The sequence below is a fragment of the Erinaceus europaeus genome, chromosome 1, assembly GCF_950295315.1.
Source record: "Erinaceus europaeus chromosome 1, mEriEur2.1, whole genome shotgun sequence".
Lineage (NCBI taxonomy): Eukaryota > Metazoa > Chordata > Mammalia > Eulipotyphla > Erinaceidae > Erinaceus > Erinaceus europaeus.
The window spans coordinates 117495755-117513161 of record NC_080162.1 but is presented as its reverse complement, the minus strand read 5'-3'; the positions used below and the strand labels follow the sequence as shown (position 1 = coordinate 117513161).

At 46.0% G+C, this 17407-nt stretch overlaps 1 protein-coding gene across 6 annotated transcripts in view; it reads left to right on the top strand.

The window, feature by feature from the left end:
* GGT5 (gamma-glutamyltransferase 5) overlaps positions 1–17407 on the top strand; it is a 55988-nt gene that overhangs the window by 31672 nt on the left and 6909 nt on the right. For 2 of the 6 annotated variants that reach the window (XM_060194959.1, XM_060194946.1), the window contains exons 2-9: positions 10650–10780; positions 11084–11179; positions 12554–12749; positions 13260–13417; positions 14034–14180; positions 15867–16003; positions 16274–17090; positions 17178–17296. In XM_060194959.1, coding sequence (XP_060050942.1) covers positions 10732–10780; positions 11084–11179; positions 12554–12749; positions 13260–13417; positions 14034–14180; positions 15867–16003; positions 16274–17090; positions 17178–17296 — 1719 coding nt within the window. In that variant the 5' untranslated portion in view covers positions 10650–10731. The remainder of the gene's footprint in view (positions 1–10649; positions 10781–11083; positions 11180–12553; positions 12750–13259; positions 13418–14033; positions 14181–15866; positions 16004–16273; positions 17091–17177; positions 17297–17407) is intronic. The other 4 variants (XM_060194976.1, XM_060194954.1, XM_060194964.1 and 1 more) reach the window with 4 other exon arrangements.

The following is a 17407-nucleotide window of genomic DNA, read 5'->3' as shown; positions in this document are numbered from 1 at the left end:
TTCTTCCAACCCATGAACATGGAATATCTTTCCACTTCTTTGTGTCTTTTTCAATTTCCTTGAATAGTGACTCACAGTTTTCAATATACAAGTTTTTCACTTCTTTGGTTAGGTTTACTCATAGATATTTTATTGTTTTTGTTGCTATAGTAAAAGGAATTCATTTCTGAATTTCAGTTTCTTCTAGCTTAGTGTTTGCATAGAGGAATGCCACCGACTTTTGAATGTTAATTTTATAGCCTGACACCTTACTGTATTGCCTGATGATTTCCAAAAGTTTCTTGCTGGATTCCTTAGGTTTTTCTGTGTATACTATCATGTCATCTGCAAATAGGGAGAGTTTGACTTCTTCTCTTCCAATCTGTATCCCTTTAATTCCTTGCTCCTGCCTGATTGCTATGGCAAGAACTTCCAACACTATGTTGAATAGTAATGGTGATAGTGGGCAGCCCTGTCTAGTACCTGATCTGAGGGGAAATGCTTTCAGTTTTTCACCATTGAGTATGATGTTGGCTGTAGGTTTGCTATATATAGACTCCACTATCTTCAGGAATTTTCCATCTATTCCCATTTTTTGTAGTGTTTTGATCATAAAGGGATGTTGTATTTTGTCAAAGGCTTTCTCTGCATCTATTGATATGAGCATGTGGTTTTTGGTCTTGCTTTTGTTGATGTGGTGGATCACATTGATTGATTTACATATATTAAACCAACCTTGCATGCCTGGGATAAACCCCACTTGGTCATGATGAACAGTCTTTTTAATATACTGCTGTATCCACTTGGCTAGAATTTTGTTCAGTATTTTTGCATCTATGTTCATCAGAGATATTGGTCTGTAGTTTTCTTTTTTGGTTGTGTCCCTGTCTGCTTTTGGTATCAGAGTGATGTTAGCTTCATAGAAGCTGGCAGGGAGTATTCCAGTGTCTTCAATCTTCTGGAAGACTTTTAAAAGTAGAGGTATTAGTTCTTCTTTGAAGGTTTTGTAGAATTCATTTGTAAAACCATCTAGTCCAGTAATTTTATTTTTGGGGAGATTTTTGATAACTGTTTCAATTTCATTAGCTGTGATAGGCTTGTTCATGTTATCCACTTCCTCTATACTTAGTTTTGGAAGTTGGCGGGTATCTAGGAAATCGTCCATTTCTTCCATGCTCTCTAGCTTGGTGGCATCTAGTTGTTCATAGAAGCCTCGCATGATATGTTGAATTTCTGCGGTGTCTGTTGTGGTATCTCCTCTTTCATTTACTATCCAATTTATTTGGGTCTTCTCCCTTTTTTTTTTTTTTTTTTTTTTGAGTCTGGCTAAAGGTTTGTCGATTTTGTTCACTCTTTTGAAGAACCAACATTTACTTTCGTTGATCTTTTGTATGGTTTTCTTATTCTCAATGTTATTTATTTCTGCCCTAACTTTAGTGATTTCTGTCCTTCTAGTTGCTTTAGGGTTCCTTTGTTCTTCTTCTTCTAGGTCTTTAAGATGTGCAATCAGGCTGTTTATTTGTGCTTTTTCTTGTTTCCTAATGTGTGCTTGTATAGCTATGAACTTCCCTCTCAGTACTGCCTTAGCTGTGTCCCAAATATTTTGATAACTTGTGTCTTCATTTTCATTGAAGTCTCGAAACATTTTGATTTCTTCCTTGATTTCCTCTTTGACCCAAAGGTTGTTAAGAAGTGTACTGTTGAGCTTCCACATTTTGGGACTATTACTAATCTTTTGTTGATTGTTAAGTGTTAGTTTAATTCCATTGTGGTCTCAGAAGGTGCTTGCGATTTCAATGCTCTTGAATTGGCTGATGCTGTTTTTGTGGCCTAACATATGGTCTATCCTTGAGAATGACCCATGTGGATTTGAGTAAAATGTGTATTCCAGTTTCTTGGGATGAATGACTCTGAAAATGTCCAATAGTTCTAGTTAATCTATTTCTTCATTTAGCTCCCTTATGTCTTTATTGATTTTCTGCCTGGATGATTTGTCAAGTTGAGAGAGTGGGGTGTTGAAGTCCCCTACTATGATTGTGTTGCTGTTAATATATTGCTGTAGCTCTTTCAGTTGAAGTTTGATGTATTTAGATGGCTTCTCATTGGGTGCATAGATGTTAATAATTGTTAAGTCCTCTTGATTGACTGATCCTCTGAGCATTAAGTAGTGTCCATTCCTATCTTTTTAATCTTATCTATTTTTTAAATATTTTATTTTATTTATTTATTCCCTTTTGTTGCCCTTGTTGTTTTATTGTTGTAGTTATTATTGTTGTTGTCATCGTCGTTGGATAGGACAGAGAGAAATGGAGAGAGGAGGGGAAGACAGAGAGGAGGAGAGAAAGATAGACACCTGCAGACCTGCTTCACCGCCTGTGAAGCGACTCCCCTGCAGGTGGGGAGCCAGGGTTCGAACCGGGATCCTTATGCCGGTCCTTGTGCTTTGCACCACCTGCGCTTAACCCGCTGCACTACAGCCCGACTCCCTAATCTTATCTATTTTAAAGTCTATCATGTCAGCTATGAGAATAGCTGTTCCTGCTCTTTTTTGTGGGCCATTGGCTTGTATGATAGTTTTCCATCCTTTCACTTTGTGTTTTTCTTGTTGAGTTAGGTGGGTTTCCTGTAGATAGCATATTGTTGGGTTGTATTTTCTGATCCATCTTCCTACTCTGTGTCATTTAATAGGTGAATTCAGGCCATTGGCATTTATTGATATCAAAGATTGAAGATATTTTAATGCCATTCTTGTAGAGTTTTAGAGTGTTCTGATATATGTCCTATTTATGATGGTCTGACTATTTATAGAAGACCTTTCAGAACTTCCTTCAGGGCAGGCTTGGTGATAGTTGATTCCTTCAACTGTTGCTTGTCTGAGAAGGTTTTGATGCCTTTATCTAGTCTGAATGACAGTCTAGCAGGATATAGTAATCTTGGTTGAAAGCCTTTCTTGTTGAGCACTCGATAGATATCTTGCTATTCTCTTTAGGCCTGTAGTGTTTGTGTGGAGAAGTCTGTTGCTAATCTTATGGGTTTTCCTTTGTAGGTGACTCTTTGTTTCTCTCTTGCAGCCTTCAGGATCCTTTCTTTATCCTTATTCCTTTCCATTCTAAATATGATGTGTCTTGGTGTCTTTAAGTCTGGGTTAATTCTGTTTGGGACCCTCTGGGCTTCTTGAATCTTTATGTCTTTGATGTTGTCTAGACTAGAGAAATTTTCAGCTATTATGGCCTGAAGAATGCTTTCTTCCTCTCCCTCTCTTTCTTCCTCTGGTAAGCCAGTAATGCGTATATTGTTTCTTTTGAAGTCATCCTATACATCTCTGTTGTTGTTTTTAGCATCTCTTAATCTCTTTTTGAGATCTCTTACTTCTTTTTTACTTGTCTCTAATTCATCCTCGATCTTGCTAATCCTGTATTCAGCCTCATTGATTCTATTCTCTCTGCCTCTACTGTTTTCTGGAGTTCATCTATTTTGTCACCCTGTTCTGATACTGTTTTAGCTTGTTCACTAGTTGTGTTCTTAGCTCAGCTATTTCAGCTTTCAGCTCTCTGATAACCTTGAGATAGTTAGTGTTTTCTTCCAGAGTCCCATTTGTTGTTTCTGTATTTCTGATTATAATTCTTTCAAAGTCTTTACTCACTCCTGTGATTATTTCCTTAGCTAATGTTTGGATGTTGAACTTGTTATTTTGTGTTTCACCCTTTGGGGGGCTTCTAGCTGGACTGTCGTCCTGGTTAGTTTCTCCATTATTTCTTCTTGTTGGTTTACCCATTTTATATATTATGTTATGAGTTCCCTCTCTCAGTACTTTTCAAATTACTGATTACTATTTCCTGGATTGACTTGTGTCTAAGTAAGGTAATTAAAGGGTTCACAATGGTGGAAGTTAACAGTTGTTTCAATAGTATTTTAATCCCTGAGTTGGAGCTCAGTGATTTAAAAGCCTCTTTTTTTAATTATTTTTTTCTTCTCTGTAGGCTATGGGAGCCTGAGGGCTTCTAAACTATAAGTAGGCTTTGTAGCTTAATCACTGACTCCTGACCAAGAGATATGGCAGGGTGTGGCAGAGATAGTCCAGTGGTTATGCAAAGAGACTTTCACAGCCCCACAGTTATGCCACCGAGGTGTAGGTCTTCTCCTGAGTTTCCTGGTTAGATCTCTGTCCCCCAGTGTCCCTCCCTGCTGCTGCTCCAGATTCTGAGGGCAGTAGCAATGGAGACTCAGGGTTACACTTGCTGAGTCTCCCTGGAGTCCTCTCCTCCCTTCAGCTGTCCCCTTGTTGGTGGAAAGGACTGGAGGTGGTGTCACAACTGATAAACCACCGGACTGTTACCAGCCACTTAGTCTTTCCCTAGGCTCCTCTCTGTCACCAGCCACATGTGTTTGCACTCACCGGTAATTTGGTGGGTTCCTGTAGTCGTTCTAGTCCTCTCTTGTTTCAGTCCCAGGTGGTCTCCTTTGGTATTTCTAGTTGATCTGGGAGAGGAGAGGAGAGGAGAGGAGAGGAGAGGAGAGGAGAGTAGAGAAACAAATCTGCTGCTGTTTGTAGCCCCACCTCTGGAAGTCTCTCTCCCAGAGATTTCTAAAGAGAGTTTCCTGAACTATCTCCAATCCACCTGGAACGACCTCCTCTAAGACAGAATTCTCTACTCCCAGAGAGCTACACCTGAATTCCTTAGGGTTTTAGGACACTATCCCATTTTTCTATTTGGAAGCGGAAAGAAGAAAGGGAGAGAGAGGAGAGGAGAGAAACTTGGTTCAACACCTAGGAAGCTTTCCCACACTGCCACCCCTGGTGCTCCGTATGGGACCAGGGCTTGGAACCAGAGACCTTGCTACAGGAAGGCACATTCTACCTGAGGAACTATCTCCCAGCCCCTGGATAAAATCTGGAGGCAATCTCAGGAGATGGTTTCTAATAATACTGTTTCTCTCATTATATCACTTTATCTCTATTCCAAGTCAAGTCATGCCTATAGCCTAGAATCTGTTCTTTCCGATGGCCTTGCATGGCCAATCTTATATTAGGACCAAACTATGAAATTTTTTCTTTATTCAAAAAGAATATGTGTTCCTGCCAGTTTTGTTTTTCCTTGCATAACAACTAGTTGTTGAACTATCTCCAGATTGTTTCTAAAAAGCTCTAGAAATTGAGGGTCTGAGAGGAAATTCAGAAAGCAGTTTGTATTCTTGGGGGACTAGGAAACAGCATTAAAAAATGGTGTATTTTAATTTCATTCTCATTCTCTGTTGAATGTCCAGGATTCTTAGACTTAGACTTTTGGATAACATTTTGAAGACCTAGGACCTTCTAGTTCATTCTCTTCTTTCTTCTTTTTAAATATTTTATTTTATTTTATTTATTTATTATAAAGATAGGAGGAGAAAGAATCAGAACTCACTCTGGTACATGTGCTGCTGGAGATTGAACTCAGGACTTCAGCTCATGCTTGAGAGTCCAATGCTTTATCCACTGTACCACCTCCCAGATCCCACTCTTTCATTCATTAAAAAGATTGTTGATTTGTTTTTCAGATCAAGGCAGAGAGACAGTGAAAGAGATTGAGGTTTCCTTCAAAACCATGAGAGCAGGGGCTGGGCTATATAGCGCAGAGGGTAAAGCGCCACATGGCACAAAACCGTGAGGGCAGGGTTTGAACCTGGGTGGAGCACAAGACAAAAAACACTGGCCAATGACCCAGGATGTGAGTTTCTACAGGGCCTCAGTGAGTTGCTGAGCAGGGTTCTGGTCTTTCTCTCTGTGTCTTTCATTAATGTAAAATAAATAATACAATTTTTTTAAAAAACAGCAGAAGCCAGCTATGTGTTTATTTCATTCAACTCCCTTCAGTTCATCACTAGAGGGCATCTTGTCAAAGCAGGCACTTGCAGTTTTGTTTCCCAAGCCATTGTTATTTGTGATTACTAGTAGTTTACAAGATTGTAAGATTACGGAGTATAGTTCCATGCCACACCCACCACCAGAGTTCTGTAGCCCACCCTCCCAGCGATAGCTACTGTAGTTCTTACAAAGCCTTAGAGACAGTTTGTTTACTTGAAGTTTGGTTTGTTTTGCTTTTACAAGTTTCACATTTCAGATGAGTGAAACCATCCAGTCATTTTCTTTCACCTCTTTGTTTATTTATCTCATTATCTTTCTTTCTGTATCTCTTGCAATAGTTTTTAGAAATAAATAAAGTTTGTATTAACAACCTTGAAAAAAAGTGGACTTTTTCTTTCTAGGCCTTGCAGTAGCAATGAAAATAAAACATAAAGGTGAGGGAAGGAGATAGCATAAGAGTTATGTATAAAGAATCTTACGCCAGATCTGTGCATTACTCTGGTTAAGACAGACAAATAAATCTACCCACTTAACTGTTTTAGTTCTGCACTTATTTTCTAACTGCACAAGCAAATAAAGGAATTTAAGTTTCGAAGGAGCTCCATTTACGCCCATGCAGGTTCCCATCACCCTGGATGAACTGTGTCCATCTGGTGTGACATTCACAAGCAGGATGGCCATTTTCTTTATGCAGAAGGGAGCCCCAGAGGAGCTACAGACCAGAGATAGAGGACATCCACTTAAAGTGGGGTTCCTCATTGTAGTGGGAAGTTGGGACCTGTGAAATGGAAAAGAAAAAGAGAGGATGTCAAGGCAAAGAGAGAGTTAGCTAACCAAACTGTTGAAGGAGAGAAGCCCCAAATAACTGGAGGCCTTGAGAAAGCCCCACCCCCCAGTGGTACATCCTGTCCTGACAGGTCATAAAACCTGAACCTTCCCTTAACACAGCTAGGCAGGAAAATATTATAGTAACCAAGGCAACCAGACCCTAACCCTTAACCTTGCAGCCTCTGCTTCTGTGAGGATGCTTTCTGCTCAGCCTGCAGCCCCTATAGAAGCTGAACCATTCCTTTGTTCGGAGCCCAGAATTTTTTTAAGAGCACGAGCTCTTTCTGTGGCCTGTTCATGTTAATAAAGTTGGCGGCCAGGTGGCAGAGCACCCTGTTAAGTGCTCACATTATAGTGTACAATAGCCTGGGTTCAAGCCCCTTGTCCCCACCTGTAGGTGAAGTAGGGCTATGGGTGTCTCTCTTTCTCTTTCTCTATCCCCCTCACCTCTCAATTTCTCTCTGTCCTAGCTAATAAAATGTGAAAATGGCCACCAGGAGCAGTGGATTCAAAGTGCTGGCACTGAGCCCCAGCGATAAACCTGGAGGCAGAAAGAGAGAGAGAAAGAGAGACAGAGAGAGAGAGAGAAAGAGAGAGAGAGGAGGAGGAGGAGAAGAAGAAGAAGAAGAAGAAGAAGAAGAAGAAGAAGAAGAAGAAGAAGAAGAAAAGAGGAGAAGAGAAGTTAAAAGAGAAGAGAAGAGAACCAGAGCATCCCTCCAATTTATGCCCAGGATTGAATTCATAACCTCATACTTGAGGGCCCAATGCTTTATCCACTGTACTGGTGCCAGACCGCCACTTTCATTCTTTATCTTGTCTGGTTAGTTTAATTTAGCCTTGGAACAAGTGCATCAAAACTGATCTCACTCTCAGGCTGAAGTTGAAAAACAAGATTAGAAAAGAAAACACAAGTCGAACCTGAAATGGAATTGGAGTATTACACCAAAGTAAAAGACACTGGGGTGGGTGGGTGGGTGGGGAGAATACAGGTCCATGAAAAATGATGAATGAAATAGTGGGGGTTGTATTGTTAAATGGGAATCTGGGGAATGTTATGCATGTACAAACTATTGTATTTACTGTTGAATGTAAAGCATTAATTCCCCAATAAAAAAAATAATAATCAACTTCAAAAAAAAACTGTCAAGCAATAATCTTTAGAAATCACTTGAGTCCTAAGATTCCAGCACCCTGGCACACCTCAGTTCCTCAGTTCTTGGTGGAGTGCCAAGGTGATGGGAGACTGGGTCACCATGCTATAGGAGAACCCTTACAGCCAGCACCCACCCGTCTCCCAGAGGGCTTCCCTGGAGCCATCTGCCCAGGCCGCACTAAGGTCTCGAAAGCTTGGCTTGACCCCTCAGCCACCTTTTCCATGACTGGCAGTTGGCTTAGGAGACACACATCCCCAAATATCTGCGCTAGTAAGCCTGCATTTCTTCATCCATATGACACTTTGAGCAACTGTTTTCTGTCTTCATTAGTGATCTAACAGTGTTTTACAATGTGAATACAATTTGGAGGGAGAAGTAATTATCCATTACCCATTGAGCAGATGTGTTTCAGTTATCTGGCTTTGCTAATTGTTGGTGAGGGGCTTGGTCTGACCTATTTATTCAGATCTCTATTACTGGGATATTTTACTACTTTTTTTTTTTCAGATGTATTTACTTGTTTTCTTTTTTTAAAGGGCATGAAAACACTAATTAGAGGGGACATAACTGCATTATTTACAATAGCCATAACTGCATTATAACTGCATTATTTACAATAGCCAAAGAGTGGAAGCAGCCCAAATGTCCATTAACAGAGGACTAGTGTATTGCACCAAAGTAAAGGACCCTGGGTGGTGGGGGAATATTCAGGTCCTGGAACACGATGGGGGATTAGAGTGTTATGTGGAAAACTGAGAAATGTTACAATGTATGAACTACTGTATTTTACTGTCAGCTATAAACCATTAATTCCCCAATAAGGAAAAAAAGAAATTATGAAATATATACTCCATGGAATACTATTCTGCAATCAAAAATTATGATTTTATGTCCTTTGGACATAAAAATTGACAAAATGGATGGAACTGTAGGAGATTGTGCTTAGCAAAATAAGAGATGAAAGACAACTACTGGATGGTTTAACTCATATGTGAAATCTAGAGAACTGATACACATGAACTTGCAAAAAACAAGAAACAAATGAACAAAACCCAGAAGCAAGCAAACTGCTTCTAAAACTTTGTGAGAATTCTGGTGGTTGTCTTTGGGAGGTGAGAGGGTGGGGGCACAGAACTCTGGTGGTGGGTGCAGTGTGGTACTAGAACTTGTAGCCCATATTAATTTTTTTAAAAAGTCCCAGCACTGTAATACTGGAGTCTATTTTTTACATATTATATTATATTATATTATATTATATTATATTATATTATATTATATTATATTATATTATATTATATTATATTATATATTTATTTACATATTGGATAGAGAGAAAATAAGAGGGGAGGAGAAGACAGAGGAGGAAAGAGAAAGAGATACACCTGCTGCACCACTCGTGAAGCTTCCCCCCTGCAGGTGGGGGCTGGGGACTTGAACCTGGGTCCTTGCACATTGTAATATGTGTGCTTAACCAGGTATGCCTCCTAATAGTGGATTTTCCACTCTGAACATGCTTTCTCATAAAATAAATAAGTAAGTCTCTCCTTTTATCAAAGTAAGCTGTGATTCTTACCCCTGAGTCTAACACAAGGGTATTGAAAGCCCCCCTTGGCCTCTCAGCCCCTCTGCCAGGGCAGACAGTCTCATGAGTCCAGCTCACTCTTCAGCCTCTGCACCCTCTTTCTCACACCAAGGTGAGGATATGTGAACATGTGGTGTCCATTCATGCCCACACCTGGACTTGGAACAGGGATGCACAGGACACGGGGAGTACAGTACCTAAGGGTGGGACTGAGGCACCTGGGCCAAGGGGAGTCAGTCTCTCCAGCTTCTTGGAGCCAACAGATTCAGCCCTCACTGTCCACATAAATAGACGGGAAGACTGAGGCCCCAGAGAGTCCCCATAGGCGCCAGAGTCCCAAGGAGAGCTGCAGGGCTGGATTCTGGGGTCACCTGAAAAAAGTCCAGCCTTGCAGAGTTGCGTTGGTGAGTACCTAGTGAGATGGAGAACAGCAGCTCCACACAGATCACCATGTGAAAGGATCTGGATTCGAGCCTCCACTCACCCCCTATAGGGAGGACACTTGATGAGTGGTGAAGCAGGCCTGCAGGTGTCTATCTTTCTGTCTGTCTATCTCTATCTATCTATCTATCTATCTATCTATCTATCTATCTATCTATCTATCTATCTACCTATCTATCTGTCTATCTATCTACCCTTACCCTTTCAATTTCTCTCTGTCCTGTCAAAAAGAAAAAAAAGGGAAAATTGGCCACTGGGAGCAGTGGATTTGTAGTGCAGGCACTGAGCCCTAGCAATAACCCTGGAGGCAAAATAAATAAATAAATAAATAAAATAGAATAAAACAAGTGGTCCAGGAGGTGGCCAAGTGGATAAAGCATTGGATTCTCAAGCATGAAGTCTTGAGTTCAATTCCTGGCAGCTGATGTACCAGTGATGCCTGGTTTTCTCTCTCTCTCTCTCATCCTATCCCTCTCATAAATAAATAAAATTAAAAATAAATAAGTTAAAAAAGAGAATAGTAGCTCTGTCTCAGGGGGTGTCTCTGGGGTGCAGGGAGGGAGTGAGGGGGCTGGCTGGGGCCCGTTTCTGCAGTGAGAGTCAGTGCTGCTGGAGGGAGGGCTTGGGAATGAGTGTTGGCAAGGAAAGCACTTTTCAGGCTGAGAAGTACACTACAGGTGGCCAGGGATGTGTAGATGGTGCCTGTGAATGGCTGGCCTGAAGAGCAGTAGGCCTGGTTCAGCATTCACCCCCCAGTGTGTGCCTGGTGCTAAGCCTGGGTGGGCAAGGCCAGACTCTGACTCTGCCCTGTGTCCCCTAGCACCATCCTCCAGCAGCACGGCTCTCCGGTAGATGCTGCCATCGCTGCGCTGGTCTGCACTGGGGTCGTCCAACCGCAGAGCATGGGTCTGGGTGGAGGGGTCATCTTCACCATCTACAGCGCCTCCACAGGTGAACAGGCCAGACATGGCGGGGAGGGTAGAGGGCGGGAAGGCCCCCCAGCACTAAGGGCAGCCACTGTGACCCTCCTGAGGGAATGAGGGAATCACCCACCTGCCTCATCTACCCACACCCCCTCCTGGGGCCTCTCTGAGCCCCTATCCCTGATGTCTTGTCTAGGCAGGGTCTTCAGGGCAGATTCCACCTCAAGTGCCAATACAGAGGTACAAAGTGGGAAATGAGGCCCAGAGCAGGGCCAGGGCCCCCTGAGGTGGAGGGCCAGCTGGTTCCCAGTGTGTGCTGTCCCAATTGCAGGGAAGGTGGAGGTCATCAATGCCCGGGAGACGGTTCCAGCCAAGCATGACCCCAACCTACTGGAGGAGTGTGAGCAGGCTCAGCCACTGGGCACAGGTGAGACTACAGGGCACCCCCACAAGAGTGGCTGGGAGGAGACACAGTGGATAAAGAAAGCATGAGGTTCCTGGGCATCAAATGTCCCTTAATGATGCTCTGGTTCTCTTCCTCTCTCTCTCTTTTTTCCTTCTTTCCCTTTCTTACCAGAGCTCTGCTCAGCTCTGGCTTCTGCTGGTGCAGGGGATTGAACCTGGGACTTGGGAGCATCAGGCATGAGAGTATTTATATAACCATTAGTTTATCTCTCCCCACACTCCCTCTCTCATTAATAATAAACAAATAAATAGTTAAAAAAAAAAAAAGGACAAGGTTGAGTGTGGTGAACCTGGTAGAGTGCATATGTCACCATGTGCAAAGACTCAGGTTCAAGTCCCTGGTCCCCACCTGAAGTGGGGAGGCTTCACAAGCAGTGGAGCAGTGCTGCAGGTCTCTCTCTTTCTCTGTCTCTCTCTCTCCTTTTTTCTCTTTGTCTCTATCAGAAATAAAAAAGATAAGTCTGGGGGTCGGGCAGTAGTGCAGCAGGTTAAGCGCAGGTGGCGCAAAGCACAAGGACCAGTGTAAGGATCCCGGTTTGAGCCCCTGGCTCCCCACCTGCAGGGGAGTCGCTTCACAGGCAGTGAAGCAGGTCTGCAGGTGTCTGTCTTTCACTCCCCCTCTCTGTCTTCCCCTCCTCTCTCCATTTCTCTCTGTGCTATCCAACAACGATGACATCAATAATAACTACAACAATACAATAACAAGGACAACAAAAGGGAATAAATAAATAAATAAATATTAAAAATTAAAAAAAAAAGATAAGTCTAAGAAAAAAGAAGGGAAGGAAGGAAGGCAAAAAGGAGGGAAGGGAAAGAGAGAGAGAGGAGAGAGCAGTAAGGTGGTCCAGGAGGTAGTGCCATGGATGAAGTATTGAACTTTCAAGTATGAGGTCCTGAGTTCAATCTTTGGCTGCACATGTACCAGAATGATGTCTAGTTCTTTCTTCCTCTCTTTCTCTCCCTCCTCCTATCCCTCTCATAAATATAATAAATAAGATATTATTTAAAAGAGAGAGATATAGATAGAGAGAGACAGAGCAGTATGCATCATGTCAAGCTCTGGACATCTGGAGAGGGAGGGCAGTACCTGGGTTAAGGGGAGCCCCTAACTGGATGGGTTTGGGACATGGCTGCTAGGGCATGTAAGGGAAAGGATACAGAGGGCAGTGGAGAGCCTGGTGGTGGGCAGAGGCTGAGCATGGCTAGACATGGGCTCAGAAAACTCACCCTAGCTGCCAAATGTGGGCAAGTTGGACGTGGGTGGAAAGGCAGGATTAACAGCCCCAAGGTTACAGGCAGCAGGGCAGCAGGGAACACAGTGCCTGTGTATCTACAGGAACCAAGTGGATCGGGGTGCCCGGGGAGCTCCGTGGCTATGCCAAGGCCCACAAGCGCCACGGCCGCCTGCCTTGGGCACAGCTGTTTCAACCCACCATCGAGTTGCTCCGAGGGGGTTACCACGTGCCGCCTGTCCTCAGCCAGTTCCTCAAAAGCGAACTTCTTCGGCCTTTCTTACAAGCATCGTCCCTGAAGTGGGCACTGATGGTGTGGGGGGAGGTGCTGGGGCCCATCCTCAATAGCTGGGGTCCTGCCGCAGCCTGCATGATGAGTCTAACCCCCAGCCCCACTTCAGAGCCTTCTGAAACTGGAGGGATGACACTCTGGGGGTGTCATCAGGGGCCTCAAGAAGAGGGGCTCAGGCCAGGGGGAGTTTATACCCAAGTGACAGGACTCTGAGGATTGGATTTGGGTTCTGCCACCATCCTCCTCTCTCCGGGCAGAGAGCGGGATTGTACTGACCCTCTTCTCAACCATGTCACCCCATCCTCCTAGGACACAAGCTGGAGGGGGTAGCAGGCCCAGCTGGGGCCAGGGCGATGAGTGAGGTGGCTGTATCTACCCAAATCTAGGGAATCTATCTCTTCACTGCCAGCCCCAAACCTTCAGGACCCCAAACTAGAAGCCCCTCTCCCCATAGGGTCCTGCAAGCCCCTGCAAGACCTGGCCCTCCCTGAGGCTGCTCCTCCCCACCCCACCCTCAGGCAGCTCTTCTTCAATGGGACAGAACCCCTGGGCCCTGGGGACCCTTTTTCGTGGCCTGCACTGGCTGCTACCTTGGAAACTGTGGCCACAGAGGGCGTGGATGCCTTCTACACCGGGGACCTGGGCCGGATGCTTGTGGAGGACATTACTAAGGAAGGTCAGCTGCCCCCAGGCACCAAAGATGCCATGTCCACCAAGCAGAACCTATCTGGGCCCCGTGGTCAAGGGAGCAGAGGGTGATTAGTGGTCACAGTGGCTCCCCCACCAGGCTGGGCCTGGGCAGCTGAACTGGCCCCCTCCTGAGCCTCAGAGGCCAGATGGAGTCTTCCTGATCCTCTCCTCTCCCCACCTCTGCTCTCTGTCCACTCACCCCTTACTTGGCACTCAGGACTCAAGCCTGAAGCCCCTGCCCACACCCCTATCACCTTTTGGGATCTGAATGGTTGGGGATGATGGGAGCCCCTCTGTGTGACCTGGACTCAGAAACTGTCACTTTTTTTTTTTTTTTTTTTACCTCCAGGGTTATTGCTGGGGCCCCACTGCTCCTGGAGGTCACTTTTTCCCAGTTTATTGAGAGAAAAATTGAGAGAGGAGGGGGAGGTATAGAGGAGAGAGAAAAGAGATACCTGCTTTAACACTTGTGAATCAACCCCCCTGCAGGTGGGGAGCCAGGGGCTTGAACCCAGATCCTTTTGTTAGTACTATGTGTAATTAACGGGTTGTGCTACCCAGCTCCAGCTGTCACTGTCTTTGGCTCCTCTTTCTCACCCCAGGCAGCCAGTTGACCCTTCAGGACCTGGAGTCATTCCAGCCGGAGGTAGTGGACGCCCTGTCCATGTCCCTAGAGGACTACACCCTTTACTCCCCGCCACCGCCCACAGGGGGTGCAATTCTCAGCTTTATCCTCAATGTGCTCAAAGGTAGGGCTCCCCAGTCCTGTTCCAGCATAAGCCTCAAGGTCAAGACCAGTCACGGCCCTGGGCAGCCCTGGCCTTTTCCAGCATGCTCCAGAACTGGCCTCTGGCCTGCGTGGTCCAGTCCAGCAGCTTTGTCCTCCCCCTGAGGCCCAGCCTCAGGGCACAGGAGCAGGTGGGCTTTGGGGAGGGGGCTGCTGACCCCAGGCTGTGCACCTGTGCTCAGGATTGGCCCTGTCTGTCTCAGCCCCCAGGACAGCTGGGAGGACCTGGCCAGGGCCAGCTCTGGGGCTGCCATTGGTGGATCAGATTGGTCCCCTGAGGCTCATGGTCATGACAAACTACCACAAATCAGGTGGTTTAGAGCAACCTAAACAGAAGCCCAGTGGTGGTGCACCCTGTAGAGCACAAATTACCAAGCGCATGGACCCGGGTTCAAATCCCCAGTTCCCACCTGCAGGGGGGGACATTTCATGCTGCAGATCCCTTCTCTTCTCTTCTCTTCTCTTCTCTTCTCTTCTCTTCTCTTCTCTTCTCTTCTCTTCTCTTCTCTTCTCTTCTCTTCTCTTCTCTTCTCTTGTCCTCTCCTCTCCTCTCCTCTCCTCTCCTCTCCTCTCCTCTCCTCTCCTCTCCTCTCCTCTCCTCTCCTCTCCTCTCTTCTCTTCTCTTCTCTTCTCTTCTCTTCTCTTCTCTTCTCTTCTCTTCCATTATCTTCTTCTTTAAAGACTTTATTTATTAATGAGAAAGATAGGAGGAGAGAGAAAGCACCAGACATCACTTTGGCACATGTGCTGCCAAGGATTGAACTCAGGACCTCATGCTTGAGAGTCCAGTACTTTATCCACTGTGCCACCTCCTGGACCACCTACAGGTCTTTCTCTTGCTCTCTCTTTTTCTCTTGCTCTCTCTCCCTTCCTTCTTATTCTCTTTAATTTTTTTGTATTATCTTTATTTATTTATTGGATAGAGGCAGCCAGAAATTAAGAAGGAAGTGGGTGATAGAGAGGGAGCAATAGAGAGACAACTGTCATACTGCTTCACCAACTTGAAAAGTTTTCCCCCTGCAGGTGGGGACTGGGCGCTCCAACCCAGGTCCTTGCACATTGTAACATGTGCACTCAACCAGGTGTGCCACCACCTGCCCTCCTTTCTCATTTTCTCTCTGTTTCTATAAAAATTTAGACAACTAATTCACTAAATAAATATAAAATAGCTGAAATATAGGGCTACAGAGATAGCGCATAATGCCTGGGACTCTAGAAATTCTGGGTTCAATGTCCAGCATTGCCATCTGCCAAAGCTGAGCAGTGCTCCCATACTTCCAGAGCTCACTTATAGAAACTCAAAGTGGAGGTGCCGGTATGGCCATGCTGCCTCGGGGTTTGGGGGGTGGGAGTTGGTCCTTTGCCTCTTGAAGTGTCTGGTGGGTGCTAGTGCTCTTGGGAGCAGGGCCACATTTCTCCTGGCTCGGCCTTCATGGTCACAGCGCTAATGCCTGTTTTATAAGGATGACATGATTTAGTGTCCACACAGATAACCCAGGATAGAGTCTTAAGCACACATTTTGCCATATAATATAGGTAGTACTCACAGATTCTGGAGACTTAGGATATATTTATGTGTGGGTTGGGGATGGCTACGATTTAGCCTCCTGCACAGAGTGACCCCTACCTGTCCCTACCCCATCCCCAGGGTTCAACTTCTCACAGGAGTCTGTGGCCAGTCTTGAGGGGACTGTGGACTTGTACCATCACCTGGTGGAGACGCTCAAGTTTGCTGGGGGCCAGAGGAGGCGGCTCTGGGACACTGCAAGCCACCTGGAAGTCCAGGTGAGAAGTCCCTGGGGCTGGTGACTGAGTGTGTTGGGGAGGGCCTGCAGGGGCTTCAGTCTGTGAGCACCAAGAGCTGGCTGAGGGTTGAGGCAGGCAGTGTGTTCTGAGCAGGGGGCACAGTGGCCCAGAGTCGGGAGGGCACTGCCAGGATGGGGGCAGCAAGGGACCCTGCAGATATGAAGGCAGAGGACCTAGAGGAGGGGCAGGTCTGGGATAGCCTGCAGGGGAACAGACCAGCCCATGCTGACCCTGCCCCTGCACCTCCAGAACATCTCCCAGGAGCTGCTGGGGGAAGCTCTGGCCCAACACGTTCGAGAGCAGATGGATGCCCGTGGTGACCATCCACTCACTCACTACAGCCTGGCCGGGGCCTGGGGCCATGAGATGGGCACTGCCCATGTGTCTGTGCTGGGGGAGGATGGTAGCGCAGTGGCTGCCACCAGCACCATCAACACACCGTGCGTAGCCTCCCCCCAGCCCCCTTCCTTGTTGTCAGTTCTCTGCCATTACCCACTCTTTCCTTGCTGGCAAAAGGGCCGTGCACAGCCTCATCTTTCTTTCTCTAGCTTTCTCCCTCCTCTTTCTTCTTCTCTTCCTCCCTTTCTTTCTTTCTTCCCAGAGCACTGTTCAGCTCTAGCTTATGGTGGTGCAAGGGAATTGAACCTGGGACTTTGGAGTCTCAGGCATAAGTCTCTTTGCATAATCATTATGCTATCTACCCCATCCCCACCCCCCACAGCCCTGACATCTCTGGCTGAAGAGGCTGCTGATGTGGTGGCTTTGAGCTACAATCTGCCCGCAAGTGGGCCTTCCCCAGAAAGTGCCCTGGATGTGGGGTGGCAAGGACAAAATTGGGGGGGTTGTGCCAGGAAGGGAAAAGCAGCTCCTGCATGCTGGGGGTATGGGGACTCCCCAAACCAGGTGCTGCTGGGTGCTGGGGAGCAGGCCCCAAGCCCAAGCCTAAGCCTACCCTGCAGCTTTGGAGCCATGGTGTACTCAGCACGCACTGGAGTTCTTCTCAACAACGAGCTGCTGGATCTGTGCTGGAGGCACCACCAGGGTCCTGGTGCTACCCGCCCACCTGGTAGGCACGGCCACACTCCTGGCATAGCCCCACAGACAGAAACAGAGGGCCTGGCCCTGGTCTTCCAGTGACACTCCTGGCCTCAAGTTCCAGGGGAGAGGCCCCCATCGTCCATGGTCCCCTCCATCCTAATCAACGCGGCTAAGAGTTCAAAGCTGGTGATCGGTGGGGCTGGTGGGGAGCTTATCATCTCGGCGGTAGCCCAGGTGAGTCTGGGGTTGGCTTGCTATAGTGTCTCCTCTCGGGCACCCTCAGTACTTCTCTCTCTCTCTCCATATATATAATTTTTATTTTTTATTTATTTTAAAAACTTAATT